The sequence below is a fragment of the Anguilla rostrata genome, chromosome 19 (genome assembly GCF_018555375.3).
Source record: "Anguilla rostrata isolate EN2019 chromosome 19, ASM1855537v3, whole genome shotgun sequence".
Classification (NCBI taxonomy): Eukaryota; Metazoa; Chordata; class Actinopteri; order Anguilliformes; family Anguillidae; genus Anguilla; species Anguilla rostrata.
In genome coordinates, this window is record NC_057951.1 from 14,214,053 (window position 1) to 14,229,172 (window position 15,120).

At 51.4% G+C, this 15,120-nt stretch overlaps 1 protein-coding gene across 9 annotated transcripts in view; it reads left to right on the top strand.

Annotated features, from left to right (window-relative positions):
• Nucleotides 1-844: 844 nt before the first annotated feature.
• The window catches only part of LOC135245634 (plasma membrane calcium-transporting ATPase 1-like), a 39,611-nt gene continuing 25,335 nt past the window's right edge, over nucleotides 845-15,120 (top strand). For 6 of the 9 annotated variants that reach the window (XR_010327315.1, XM_064318802.1, XM_064318803.1 and 3 more), the window contains exons 1-2: nucleotides 846-1,479; nucleotides 12,771-13,281. Coding sequence is in view for 8 of the 9 variants with exons in the window: in XM_064318802.1 (XP_064174872.1) it covers nucleotides 13,089-13,281 (193 nt within the window). In the remaining variant the exon portion in view is untranslated. Of the gene's footprint in view, nucleotides 1,569-12,770; nucleotides 13,282-15,120 lie in introns of all 9 variants that reach the window. The other 3 variants (XM_064318808.1, XM_064318800.1, XM_064318801.1) reach the window with 2 other exon arrangements.

The window sequence follows — 15,120 nt, forward strand, 5'->3', positions numbered from 1 at the left end:
GGAGTAGCTGTAAATAACATAAAAACATAATATGAAAATTTGGGAAAGAAAGAAAGAAAGAAAGAAATATTCCCAATTTTGTGAGCATGGAATTTAGTGCAGCGTTGCTTTAACGCACACGTTTGAGTGACAGTCCTGAATCATCTAGGGCACAATCTGGCAGGGAGCAATCTGAGATTCAAATGTGCACGCAATATGCGCTTCTACTGAGCCGACAGGAAGTGTTTTTGAGATTAAAATTCATTTTGCAAGAGTGAATAATAGGTGACTGTAGATATTGGTGTTATCCACGCATGCATGTGCATCCTGCAATAAACAGCCTTTATGCAAAAAAAGCATAGCCCAAGAATGGAACGGTGTTCTCAAACCCAGTTTATTGTAATACAGGTGTTATGCCGATGCAGTCCATCTGTGACAGAAAAACTCAAAATCAAGAAGAAAAAAATACAAAAAAAAAACCACAGGACGTCACGGAAAGAATGACGTCAGGTATAATTAGCCGACGATTTCTGTCAAACTGTATTGGGAGTTTGTACAATGAAACAGACTGAAGCGTGTTTTACACGTGTTTCTGCGACCACACTTAGGAGCAATTGTAAAGCCAGGAGCAACAGTCATCTCTATATAAATTATGTTAATAACAGATAAACCAGAGCGAGGAGGCAGAGAATCCCTATCCGGGTATGAAGTCGGTGACGTCTCCGTCTCCACAGGCAACTGGTATTTTCGTCGAACCAATAGGGATCCGAATTGATATCCAAGCCCTTCCTCTTGACACGAATCACATGTTCCAGGGACGCTGCGGAGTGGGCGGGATTTCTCGTTGGATGAGGGAGGGGGTGCCGTTGAGTGCGGGTGGTTAGACAGCGGGGTGAGAGAGGGAAACAGGCAACGGTGTCGGAGCGGAGTAGGTGCTCTCACACCTATTTTGTTTTTTTATTTTGTTAATGCTCAGGTTGAGTAATATAACTTGACAGCTAATAAAGGGCGAGTCAGTTGCACAGACCTCTCACTTTATCTGAGCCTACCTGTGTTAAAGCAGCGTTGCCACTGCCTGCTCGCTGACTGCTGAGCTGCAAGTGTATTTCTTGGGAATTAAAAAGGAACAACAGGGAAGTGTTTCTCTTGAGATTTTTTTTTATTGGTTTGAGTATATAATGGGAGACACTGACTCGGCCAGTTAATTTACTGCAAGCGGATTGTATGAAGAGCGCGCAGCCCTGCCGAGTGTGCGCGCGGACACTGGAAAGTTGGTGGGTGGCCACGGTGAAATCGCGCCGCAGTACTGAAACGGACCGTGGACTGGTTGGCCGGGACGGCTTCTGGACTGATACTCTATTTGGAAAGGGCGAATCAGCCCCCGTGTCTTGGTGTACGGAGTCGAGCTAAAGAACAGAGAACGTTTGTCTCCCGGATTGGAAAATATTTTTACGCCTCTCGCAGGTTTGCACCGAGAGGACCTACACGCCAGTCCGCTAGGTAACGTTAGCTTATAATACCGGCATACTGTAGGCTGTGTCCTGGTTGCTCTGTCACATGCACGACACAAGGATTAAAGCCCTCAAAAGGTGATGCTCATTCTAAAAATAATTAAGAAAGTCGACCAAAGCAGTCGGGAAGCGTATTTTCCTCAGGCAGTTGGCATGCAATGTGTAGCAACTATAATTTTGAAAAAAAAAATATATATATATATGGACGTAGTAGGAATTAGATTGATTGCATAGCTTGCTTTGGAGATTAGCTTGGAAGCTGCAGTTAAGGAAAAGCCACAGCTAGCTGGTCAATGAATGGAGTAGCCTGAGCTAGTTATGACTGTTCGTAAACAGCTGAATAATCCGCAAACACAGACACTATAAACAAACTCACGTTAAGTAAACAGCGAGGGACCCAGCTGCGCAATTTGACAAATTGAATGGAAAGTTTGGTTTTGAACGACATCGAGAACAGATAGCCGGCTACTGAAATATTAATAAAGCACACGAGCCATCTATTGATTAATGACACTACGCTATCTATCAAGTTGGACATCAAAGACAATCGATGTAATTGCTTGCTAGCTGCTTGTCAAAAGCCAGTGATAACCATCGATTTATATTTTAAGATTATAGCAATCGCTTATTATATGAAATAGATGGCTAACCAGTCACATTCAGTTGGTTAACTATTCTTGGACTGTTCATTACTGATAATATGTTCGTGATTAGCTGTCAAAGACTAAGGTTTTAAAATGCAATCACCGAAAGACGAGTAGGTAGCTCTATTAGATTCGGCTTCTCTCACTCCTACTTGTAGCTTGTACAAAATCATCTAGGCTACTTCGCTGCTGATAGATAACCCTTTTAATAGGTTTTTGGAATGTTTTTCTTTTTCTTCTAAATTCTAAGTCAGTGTTCTAGAACTCCAATGCTGTTAATCGCCAGTAGTGATTGGTTCATCATCATTAGAATGTTCTTCATCTTTAGAATGTTCAGTTAAGAACATTCTAATCGCATATTTGTAATTTTACACCTTAAAGGTTAATAAATAATGTGGATTATTATCATCATTAAGCAAGAAAACTTCCTACATTCATAGAAAGGTTAAGCTTGCGCGTTGTCACTTGGCAGTGGCTGTTAGATGTGTTAGATAACGTTTGAGGGACACGTCAAAATTAGCATCCGTCAAGTGCAGTATCCCGACTTGAAGCGGTTAGCGAGCAACTGCAGTTAGGTGGTGAAATCAGAGTGTTTTTGCTTGACGTACAGTACCAATAGCAAACTATGAAGGTGGATTGACCCAAATCTGCAATTTTTTATTTTCCAAATGTCTGCTTGCAGCCAGATCCTCTTCTGTTCATTTGCTTGCAATATGAGAAGCCGTGCGCCGCATGACCTTGAATAGAAATAGTCCAAAGGCTCTTTCCCAGTAATTAAAATAAATGCTCTGCTAGAAACAATCCTGCCGTGTTATTCACAGACGCTCGATTCAGCGACTGGCAAGTTTGTCCTGAATACGATCCAATGGCAGTTGGGGTCGAGACAGTGTTTTCTCTCTATTTGAGTTTAATCTCAGTCTTCCTACCGCGAGTGATGTTGCAACGGGGGTGATGGTTGCTCATTTGCATTTCATACTCGTTAAAAAATACCATTTACCTGTTAGGCCGTTAAAACGACGTCAGTAAATCTTGCAACACTAAATTTGCTGACACCTTTAAGTAAAAGATTACGTCAATATGTCACTTGCCTCTGGAAAAAGCTGTCATAAATCTTATGAAAAAACTTGTGCGCGCTGGTGGCTCAATTGTTTGGTGGAACTTTTTTATTTGCGGCGTAATCGCGGTTGCGAAAAGGAAAGAGGACTGACCTCACGCGCACTAGAAAGGGATTTGTGAATTAAGCCTGTGGTGTGTGGATTATTCCCAGTTGTTCAGTCAGGAATCAAATGTATATCCATGACAAATATATTTTGTGTAGTTGTTTCGGTTTCCTTCTCTCTTCATAAACTGTGCCTTTCTGTATATAGATTAAATGTTTTTGGAAGCCAAATTACATTACATTACATTACATTACAGGCATTTGGCAGACGCTCTTATCCAGAGCGACGTACAACAAAGTGTATAACCATAACCAGGAACAAGTATGACGAAAACCCTAGAGAGAAGTACCGGTCCAAGTGCAGGGAACAACCGCATAGTTCAACTTGGACCCTGAAGGTTAAACTGATTGTTTCATTATTTACCTCATTTATCCAACAGAGTGACCTTTTGACTGTATGTTAGCTGAAAAAAATGAGTCAGTGACAGCTTGATAGTTCCCGCACCACAAAACATGGATGCAGTTATTCCTGACAGGGAGTACAGGATCGTCACCATTTATTGAGGTTCAGCATATTGAAAGTGCTCTGTTTGCATTGCGAAGTGCCACTTTAATTTTAGTTACTGGAATATTGAGAAATAGGTTTGAAGACAGTCATATATCAGGTTGTCTGCATGTCAGTGCTTTACTCTTATTTGTGTCTGTGTCACAGACTGTCTGTATGTTAAAGCTTTACTCGTTTATTTGTGTCTGTAGCTGTTGTGCGTGTAACAGGTTTTTTTCTCATCCACAGAATTCCCATGCTCTGCAGCGTTAAATGAGACTGTGTGGTGCAGTGTCTGATTAAAATGGAGAACTGCACATAGGGGCAGGCAGCGGGGCTGTTGGGGCGGCTATAGAATCTCCCTGCATGACTAACCCATTCATTTAAGCCATTTACCGATGCCTGTATTTACAGTAACGGCTGTATTGGGCCTACACTACTAATGCAAACTCGGTATGTTAATGCAGAACACTGTCTTCAATTAACCGAGATTAAATTGTGCTGCTTGAATGTGCATATTTATCTGGTTTAAGAATGAGTGGAGTCGGTAATGGCCTGTTTAATGAAACTGTAGTTTAACTGTCCTGATGTACCTTCTGGAAAAAGTGATTTCAATTTATTTTTCTTCTCATTTTACACGATTTTTTCTATCTGTGTACTGGTGTCATATTGCCAGTGGCTGGATTTAATATTATAGTGAGACCTGCTTACTGCTCTGTGCTTCAACAACCTAGTACTGCAAACAAACAAAAACAATCAAATACAAAAACCCAGCAGAAATCAATGAGAGAAAATGAGAATGCTCCACTTGTTTGCTTACTGTGTGTTGAAGACAGGGCTAATTTCTCTCAGACTGAACAGAAAGCGCGCTGAGTGCTATTTTACTCAGACTGCATGTACCAAAGCCCTGTTAAAAAGTGCAGATTCATGTGAACTGCAAACCCCAGATCAATAATGCAGGAGATGTGCTGTAAAGGAAAGAAATGAGCCGTTTTTTTCCCTGAAAGCCGGGCGTGGAAACTGGGTAATGTATCCTCCTGGCTGCTGAGGTGGTTTTGTGTTTGTGTAAGAGGTACCGGCGTCTTTGTGTTACATTAATCTGAGGTGACATTCAGCCACACATGGGCTATCATGGCCTGCTAAATATAGGCCGCTGCTGTGTTTCAGTGGGCCAGGTTTTAACGATGCGGCCCGCTCGCCGGCTGTGGCGCCCGGTGCGCGTTAGCCCCCCCCCCCCCCCGCATCGCCAGGCGGAGACAGGTCGCGTAATTTGGGTGAAACTTACTGAAGGCCGGGGAACTCATCCGCGATCCGTCAACCCGAACGTGAGGTTTGCAGAGCCGCCGCTGAACACTCAACCCCTGAACGCTCTGCCCCTGAACGCTCTGCCCCTGAACGCTCTGCCCCTGAACGCTCTGCCCCTGAACGCTCTGCCCCTGAACAGTCTGCCCCTGAACACTCTGCCCCTGAACGCTCAGCCCCTGAACAGTCTGCCCCTGAACGCTCAGCCCCTGAATGCTAACACCTTCCAGGACCGCGGTATTCCTCAGCGCTAGCCTGCCTGGCGTTCCTCAGCGCTAACCTGCCGCTGTGTTCCTCAGCGCTAACCTGCCGGGCGTTCCTCAGCACTAACCTGCCGCTGTGTTCCTCAGCGCTAACCTGCTGCTGTGTTCCTCAGCGCTAACCTGCCGCTGTGTTCCTCAGCGCTAACCTGCCGCTGTGTTCCTCAGCGCTAACCTGCCGCTGTGTTCCTCAGCGCTAACCTGCCGCTGTGTTCCTCAGCGCTAACCTGCCGGGTGTTCCTCAGCGCTAACCTGCCGCTGTGTTCCTCAGCGCTAACCTGCCGCTGTGTTCCTCAGCGCTAACCTGCTGCTGTGTTCCTCAGCGCTAACCTGCCGCTGTGTGCCTCAGCACTAACCTGCCGCTGTGTTCCTCAGCGCTAACCTGCCGCTGTGTTCCTCAGCGCTAACCTGCCGGGTGTTCCTCAGCGCTAACCTGCCGCTGTGTTCCTCAGCGCTAACCTGCCGCTGTGTGCCTCAGCACTAACCTGCCGCTGTGTTCCTCAGCGCTAACCTGCCGCTGTGTTCCTCAGCGCTAACCTGCCGGGCGTTCCTCAGCGCTAACCTGCCGCTGTGTTCCTCAGCGCTAACCTGCCGCTGTGTTCCTCAGCGCTAACCTGCCGCTGTGTTCCTCAGCGCTAACCTGCCGCTGTGTGCCTCAGCGCTAACCTGCCGCTGTGTTCCTCAGCGCTAACCTGCCGGGCGTTCCTCAGCGCTAACCTGCCGCTGTGTTCCTCAGCGCTAACTGCCGTGTGTTCCTCAGCGCTAACCTGCCGGGCGTTCCTCAGCGCTAACCTGCCGCTGTGTTCTCAGCGTAACCTGCCGCTGTGTTCTAAGAGCTAACCTGCGCTTGTGTTCTCAGCTAACCTGCCGGGCGTCCTCAGCCTAACTGCGGCGTTCCTCAGCGCTAACCTGCCGGGCGTTCTCAGCGTAGCTGCCGGGCGTTCCTCAGCGCAACCTGCGCGTGTTCCTCAGCGCTACTGCCGCTGTGCCTCAGCGCTACCTGCGCTGTGTTCCCCACGCTAACCGCGCGTGTGCTCAGCGCTAACCTGCGCGTGTTCCTCAGGCGAACCTCCGGGCGATCCGTCAGCGCTAACCTGCCGCGTGTTCTCAGCGCTAACAGCGCTAACCTGCCGGGCTCCTCAGCGCTACCTGCCGCTGGTCCTTGCGTGCCCTGAGGGCTTCCTCCTAACCTGCCGAACGCTCTCAGCCAACCTGCGGGCCAGCGCTACCTGCGCTGTGTTCCTCAGCACTAACCTGACCGCTGTGTTCCTCCGAACCTAACCTCCTGTTACCTCAGCTACCTGACGCTCGTCCTCAGCGCTAACCTGCCTGCGTGTGCCCTAGCGCTAACCGCCCTGAATGTCCTTCCAGGACCTGCCGCTGTGTGCCTCAGCGCTAACCTGCCGCTGTGTTCCTCAGCGCTAACCTGCCGGGCGTTCCTCTGCCGGGTTTGCCCCCCTGCTCATGCTCGTGTCTCTCTGCGCCCCTTCCCCGACCGTCCCGCCTGGTGCACTTGCGCTTTTACACGGTCTGACGTGGGCCTTTAGCAGGGGTTTGAGCTGGGAGAGGTGCATATTTTTAGTTTTATTTGTTGAAACCTCTCATGTTCTAAAAGCATATGTCGGCTGTGCTTAATCAGTTTGCAGCGTGAGCGTCGGGGGGGGGGGCTGGGGAAAGGAGCAAGTGCCCTCACCCCCCCAGCCCTAAAACTAGACCCGCCATCTGTCCCGGCACGCACACAGCCCTGGCCCAGCTGAACCTGTTGATCGGAGGGGACAGACACGTGCTGCCGCAGCGGCTGTGACGCTGTTGCTTTAGCGATGCCAGTGCGGAGGTGAACCTGTTTCCTGGGACAGATTTAGCAAAGCTGGCCGCCTCTGCTCCTCTGCCAAACGCGTGGGGCTCCAGAGAGGCTGGCAGCCAGAGCTGGTTAGGGCCCCTGCTGTGGGGCTGGTGAGGGTCCCTGGCTGTGGGGCTGGTTAGGGCCCCTGCTGTGGGCTGGTGAGGGCCCCTGGCTGTGGGGCTGGTGAGGGCCCCTGCTGTGGGGCTGGTTAGGGCCCCTGCTGTGGGCTGGTGAGGGCCCCTGGCTGTGGGGCTGGTGAGGGCCCCTGGCTGTGGGGCTGGTTAGGGCCCCTGCTGTGGGGCTGGTGAGGGCCCCTGGCTGTGGGGCTGGTTAGGGCCCCTGGCTGTGGGGCTGGTTAGGGCCCCTGGCTGTGGGGCTGGTGAGGGCCCCTGCTGTGGAGCTGGTGAGGGCCCCTGGCTGTGGGGCTGGTGAGGGCCCCTGGCTGGCTGTGGGGCTGGTGAGGGCCCCTGGCTGGCTGTGGGGCTGGTGAGGGCCCCTGGCTGTGGGGCTGGTTAGGGCCCCTGCTGTGGGGCTGGTTAGGGCCCCTGGCTGTGGGGCTGGTTAGGGCCCCTGGCTGTGGGGCTGGTTAGGGCCCCTGGCTGTGGAGCTGGTATGGGTTTGTGTGTTGAGCATCTTGGCTGAGGGAGCAGTATTTTGGGTGAGAGCTGTCACAGGTACAGTCACCGTTGCCTGTGAGGCTTGACCATAGCAACTAGGGCACCACTGCTCTCCTGCTCTCCTGCTCTCCGCGTTTATACGGTGTGGCATAGGTCCACCAGAGAGGGGGGAGGGGGCAGTCTGGGGCCACAGGGGCAGCTATAAATACCCCCTTGCAGGCAGCTCTGACACGGAGGGATCCCTGGTAAGGTTGCTGCTGGGAGGGATCCCTTTCGCCCCGGGGTGGCTGGACCCTACAGCGGGGTGTTTCCCAGGCCCTAGGTCATGTGACTCACATGCACCCCCTCCCCCCTTCCCCCTCCCCCTCCCCCTCCCCCTCCCCCACTGTGGGTGGGTCTCAGCTTCCCCCTGCCCTGAACTGAGGGACTTGTAGACTTTGTTTATCCCTGCTGGTACACTTTGTGCCAGTCGTTGGCAGGGGGTAAAATGCTGGCCTTGCCACGTGGGGTCAGTGTTTTGGGAGGGGGCAGATGTGCCCCGTGCTCACGCTGGGTCTTGTGCAGCGCTGTCTGTGATCTCTCTCTGCTCCTGCGCTGGAGTCTGGTGCATGTGCTCTGTGTCTGGGTCCCTCAGCGGTCTGCAGTGCTGTATGTCTATTTCTGAACCGCGGTTCCAGTGCTAGCATGTAGCCATGTTAGCACATGGTCTTGTGTTAGCGCCTTTACATGCCGTGTTTATTAGCACATGGCCGCGTGTCTATGTGTGTGTCAGCATGACGTTATGTCAGCGTGTGGTCATGCATATTACGGCTACTTTGTTAGGCTGTGGTCCTGTGTGTTAGCATAGAGCCCTGTGTGTTAGCACAGAGCCCTGTAGGTTAGCATATGGCCACGCATATTGAAACAGCTTCTCTCACAGTGCGCGCCAGCTGGTTGATGGGAGAGCTGGTCAGTGGGTGACTTTTCCTGTTATGACATGTGACCTGTTCTGGAAACGGAAACTGTCACCACGCAGAAAGCCATGGCAGTGTCCTCATCCATCCTGAGTAGCGAGTCACGCCACCATCTTCTGAGAACTTCTGACAGCGCTGCAGCACACACAAAAAGAGAAGATCACAGAAACAGTGCCAAAGACCAGGGTTCAAAACCAGAAGCTCTGTCTCCAGAGACAAAGGCCTTACCACTACACCACCATGATCTTAACGTGCTCTGGAAAGTGCTGAGGAGGATGACGAGACCACAGTAACGCAAACAAAACAAAGACAGAAGAGTGGGATTTGAATCCTGAATCATCTCCAGGTTTAGCTCCAGTCATTAAATGAGCAGTAGAGTGTGTGACTTAGCATTACCGCCCCCTTGGTGGCAGCTGTGCACACGACACGACGTGACTGGTTCAGCCGCCCACCTCTGTGTCTGGAGGGTCGGGTTCTTACTCTTGGCTGGAAAGCGGATTCACTGGGGTTCCTGCTTCTGGGGTACAGGCACCCCCGAAAAGCAAGTGCTTCTGCATTCCAGCACCAACAGGCCCCCCCCTTGTACCCTCCACCCCCCCGATTCTTCCCCAGGGGAATCCCTCCCTCACAGAAGCATCCTCTGCTGTGGGGTGGGGGGGGGTTCTTAAATTTTAGTTTTTAAATGGGTCATATTAACAGTTTGCATGGAAGTCTGTTGCATTAGCGTGCTAGCCCAGTTAGTGGCTATTTTGGAACAAAATTTGTTTAACCAAAGGCATTCAGGCAGAGCAGTGAACTGTCACCCTCTGTGTTTATACTACAGTCGTCTGTCATTGGAGGATAACCGTGAAGTCATCACACTGACCTCCAAACGTGTGTTATTCAGAAAGGTGATGTCATCACATTAAGCTTTGACGAGTACATTGACAGATTACTAAGGCAACCCCAGAATCGGTTCATACTGTGCCTGCCCACATTACATGCTATTGGACAAACCAAGATCAAATGAGCGACTTAGGTCAGGATTAATAGATGTACATCAATCCATTAGTGATTAGTGCATCAAATTCACGTGCATGTCAATAGAAAAGAGAATTAATTTGTATTCCAACGCAGACTCATTTTATTCTGTTTTTGGAATGACTTGATGGTTTTTAATTGTACAAATGCAAAGCCTCAGAAATGAAACTATATTAAACAATGTGTAATATTTAAAGAGATGGAGAGAGTAAAATGTAGTGTCTTCAGCAGAGCATTGATCTTTGATGTGAAAATGAAAAAAAGGCATGTAGGATTTCATTTCGGAAATTAACTGCAGAAGAAGGGATTACATAAGTGTCAGATCATGTTTGATCCCGACGGATGGAAAGATATTGCAAAATGTCAGCCTGGAAATTTTTATAGCCAAAAATGTTTCTGAAAGCGAGGACCTTCACATGAAAGCAGAAACCTTTCTCTGAATTACCGGCAGGTGGTTGATGAAATTGAGGTTTTGCTCTGTGGCCACCTTGGGTCAGTCCTGAAGAGGGTCCAAAAACTCTCTCACACTGAGCATGAGTCTTCTCCCTCTGTTTGCCTGAACACACCTCCCCATGTGCATGTATATGAATTTAACTGGTTACACCCTGTATTATCACCTCTCTAGATTGTCGCTTTCCAAACGTTTGGCTTCACCCCGTTTTGGATGCCGCCACCCCGAATCCCCCAATCCCCCCGTTGTGTAACCAACATGGTACATTCCATAGCGTCCACTCCAAGAAATGAATGGGATGGAATCCTCTTCATGCAGAATGAGCACGCAGTTGCCCACGGCTCAGTGGAGTGGGAAAGTACAGGGCTGTGTGAATGGGAAGTGCTAGGGGTAGTTTTAGGGGTGCGTCGTGCCTTGCTTTCTGCCCCCCCCCCTCGTGTTGCTGAGCCGCGCGCGAGGGGCTTAGCGTGGAGCGCAGCACAGATCCTCTCTGGTGCCGCAGATTGCCTGATTAGATTAAGCGCCAGGCTTTCCTCAGATAAGCATTCAGCGGCGGCCCTTCCGCCGGCGACGCTGGGCTGGCGTGAGCGTGAGCGCGAGTGTGAGCGTGAGCGTGAGCCTGAGCGTGAGCGTGAGCGCGAGCGTGAGTGTGAGCGTGAGTGTGAGCCTGAGCGTGAGTGTGAGCGCGAGCGTGAGCGTGAGTGTGAGCGCGAGCGTGAGCGCGGGCGCGGGCGTGAGCGTGGGCGTGAGCGTGAGCGTGAGCGCGAGCGACGAGCGTAGCGGAGCGCGCAGCTGGTGACGCAGTGACGTGAAGCGAGTCCTCGAGCGATGAGCGTGCTGTGGCGCTGAGCGTGAGCGTGAGCGTGAGTGTGAGCTGAGCGTGAGTGTGAGCGTGAGCGTGAGCGTGAGTGTGAGTGTGAGCGTGAGCGTGAGCGTGAGCGTGAGCCTGAGCGTGAGCGTGAGCGTGAGCCTGAGCGTGAGCGTGAATGTGAGCCTGGGCGTGAGCGTGAGCGTGAGCGTGAGCGTGAGCGTGAGCGTGAGCGTGAGCGTGAGCGTGAGCGTGAGCGTGAGCGTGAGCGTGAGCGTGAGCGTGAGCGTGAGCGTGAGCGTGAGCGTGAGTGTGAGCGTGAGCGTGAGTGTGAGCGTGAGCGTGACCGTGAGCGTGAGTGTGAGCGCGAGCGCGCGGCAGGTCACCTGCTCTTTAAAGGAGGCCTTTGGGTTTTCCCCCCGGCGACAGTGAAACTCGCCCCCAACTGCTATGGATTTTCAGTGTGTTTTTTATTTATTTATTCTTTTTTTTTTTTTTTTAAAGAAATGGCGCAGAAATAATTTTTATACTTTCCCATATGTTGTTTTAAAAAAAATCTTGGACATATATTTTCGATACGCATTGTGTTCTGTAGAAGTTGTTGGACTCAGGTAATAGCACCTGGTGTGACTGTGTTATGCTGTCCTCCTGTTCAGGTGCGCATTAGCAGCTGTGCCTTGGCGCTGTGCTCAGTGTGCTCAGTGTGCTCTGTGTCGCGCCAGCTCTGTGAGGAGTGTCAATCACACGTGCACTTTACCCTGAGCACGGTTCCCTCGGGCCACGTGCACGTGTCTTGCGTCATATAAATCTAATTATAGCCCTTCATGACCTACACTGACGTGGCAGATATTTCCTGTGATCTCTTTCTGTGAAAGAAGTGCCTCGTACATGTCTGTGTGTGTGCGTGCGTGTGTGCATGTCTGTGTGTGTGTGTGCGTGCGTGTGTGCATGTCTGTGTGTGTGTGTGTGCGTGCGTGTGTGCATGTCTGTGTGTGTGTGTGGTGTGTGCTGTCGTGTGTGTGTGTGTGCGTGTGTGATGTCGTGTGTGTGTTGTGCGTGGTGCATGTTTTGCGTGGCATGTGGTGTGTGTGTGTGTGTAAATATGCGTGTGGGTGTATGTGTGTGTGTGTGTGTGCGTGCGTGCATGTTTGCGTGAGTATGTGCGTGTGTGTAGTGCTGCGTGTGCGTGTGTGTGTGATCATGCGTGTGTGTGTGTGTGTGCGTGCTGCATGTTGGTGGTATTGCGTGTGGTGTACTGTGTGTGCGTGCATGCTGCTGTGTGTGTGTGTTATGCGTGTGGTGTGTTTGTGTGTGTGTGTGCATGCGTGTGTGTTGTGGTGTGTGCATGCGTGTGTGTGTGAGCGTAGTCCATTAAGACAGAGGGGCTAGTAGTGTGCTAGCATCCTCACTCGCTGTTTTATCCAGGGCTGTGTGGGCATTGTGTGACTCAAGTTCAGCTCTCTGTGCTGTACATGAGGTCAGTAAATCTGCCTCTTTCCAGGTTCTGGTTCACTGCTGACTTTTCTCCATGTCTGCTGCTATCAACAGGCTCTTATTACCCAGCTACCATGTGCTGGCAAAATATGCATTTCCTGGTTCTCATATATTGCGAGCCTAATAGAGAGAGACTGATGGTCAATTTCACTGTTTTTGTGTGTTTTTTCTTTTCTGGTTTTCAGACCTTCACCTGTCGAGTTCTCTGGGGCCGCGAGGCTTCACCTGGCAGCATGAAAGCGTAGCCACGCCCCCCTCGCTGAAGGAAATGGCTTCTGATTGGTCGAGCTTGCACTGCCTGGCGTGGGACGTGGCCGCACCTCTGCTGGGGATCTGAGCGGTTTATGGGAGACCCCCGGTTTTTTTCCCTGAGGATTCCCCCCTCCCTTCTGCCCCATCCCAGCCCACTAGCCCCCCACCACCACCACCACCCCACCCCTAATCTGTCTTACCCCGCCCACTTTTTTTAAAAATTCATTTTTTTCTTGCCCGGAACCGAAGACATGGCGAAGAACTCGTACAGCGGGGTGAAGAACTCCATGGCGACGCCCAATCACGGCGGCGGCTTCGCCGTCTCGCTGCAGGAGCTGCGCTCCCTGATGGAGCTGCGGGGGGCGGAGGGGCTGCATAGGGTGGAGGAGGCGTTCGGTGGCGCGCAGGGGCTCTGCTCGCGCCTCCACACCTCCCCCGTGGACGGTAAGCACGCCCCCCTCTCGCCTGACTGACAGGCCCTCTCACTGTACTTAACACTGCAGTCTGTTCTCATTCTTCTTTAGTGTCACTTCCTGTGCCCCACTTAGTGTTAGTAAATGACTCTGGGTAGGAATGTCCCCTAAATGGATGCCATTTGGAGTCGTGTAATTTCCCTGCTTTGGAGAATGGGGGCACCGCGTGGTGCCTCTGCTCGCAGAGATGAGCCTTTATGGTTTTGACCTTTAAAGTTGGCGATGCCAGTCCAGCGCTTTCCTCTCTGAGTCCATTATCAGAACCTGAGGTGAGGTGCGCAGTCAGAAGCGTGAAGCAGGGTCTGCCCGTCCAGATCCGCTGGTTTTCACTCTGGGTGTTCATTAAGACAGTACGCTCTTATTCAGAGCGATTTGGGTACTGCATGTAACAATACGCATAAAACCTCAGATTGTGCTGAGCGACCCGATTAATTAGTAACTGAAGACCGTCCAAATTCTTAACGCTGAAAGTTCTGCCTCCCTGCCAAACATTTGCATTTGTTGCATCTTCTTAATTAAACTCAGTAGAGGGGGGGTTGGGGGGGTTGGTGGGGGGGAGTGGGTAAGCGAGCTCAGCAGTGTGAAATGGACTCTCTGTACTGAACTGTACCAGCTAGAATCTCCTGTAGTTTATGAGCGGAGAGAACAGATGGAGCGTAGGAGAGAGAGGCTGAGAGAGAGGAGGAGAGAGAGGTGGAGAGAGAGGAGGAGAGAGAGGTGGAGAGAGAGGAGGAGAGAGAGGAGAGAGAGGAGAGAGAGGCTGAGCAGCAGCTATGGGGTCTCACTGGGCCCAGCGCTGGGGCTCCTCTGGTCCAGAGGCTGCTTCTGCCCAAAACATCCACGAGCATTTTCATCCTGTGGAGTGGATGTTTTCCCCTGTGTGAAAGTTTCATCGCCTGATGAGCGCTCACAGCACAGGACTGTGGGGTAAACGACAGCGTGCAGGAGACTGCTGCTGTCTGAACCAATCAGAAAGAGACATTAAAAATATGTTTTTCCTAAATATTGTGAAAATTGGGCTGCAGATCACCTGCATGGCATCCTGTGACACACGTGTGAACAGGCCGTGCTGGTGTATGCGAGCATGAGACGTCTGGGGGAGTTCTGTTTACCAGCGTTTGGGGGAGGGCTCATTCAGAGGGGCGCACGTGGGCCAGGCCCGGCTCGGGTACACCAGCCCCCCTCTGATTGGGCAGCTGGACCTGGCCGCTCAGGGACAGATGGGCGACAGGCTCCTGGCCTGTCCGCAGGCAGTGATGGGACACTGTGCGGGACGGTGTTGTGCTGTTTTTGTGGCGGGGGGAGGTGATGGCGAATGAGGGCATGTTGTTACATACCCCCTGCTGGTTCATGTGCGCGGGCCTACAGCCCCCACCTGTGTCTGCCCCCACCCCCACCCCACCCGCAGCGGGGGCCGGGCTGGCAGGAGAGCCTCTCAGGCAGCGTGTCCAATCAGAAGGCCTGTAGGGCAGGGTGGGAGGGGCCCCGCTCGGCTTAATCGCTGGCGTGACCTTCACTGAACTCCTGGGGGGAGGAGAGTTTTCCAGCTTGATCCCAGATTAAAACGGCACCGTTCCCCCCTCAGCTGCTGGTCATGTCAGAACGCTTACGCGCTGTAAAGTAGGCCTGCAGCACAGCCCGCTCCCTGCTCCCTCAAAAGCCTTATACCCCAAAATATATTCAGCTACATTTATTACTAATGTATATCTACACTCCACAATATGTTGACAATTATATAAATGACTGGCACTTTGCAATACATTTATTGAAATATTGTCCACCGCTGTTAAGTGTAGGCCTACATATCATA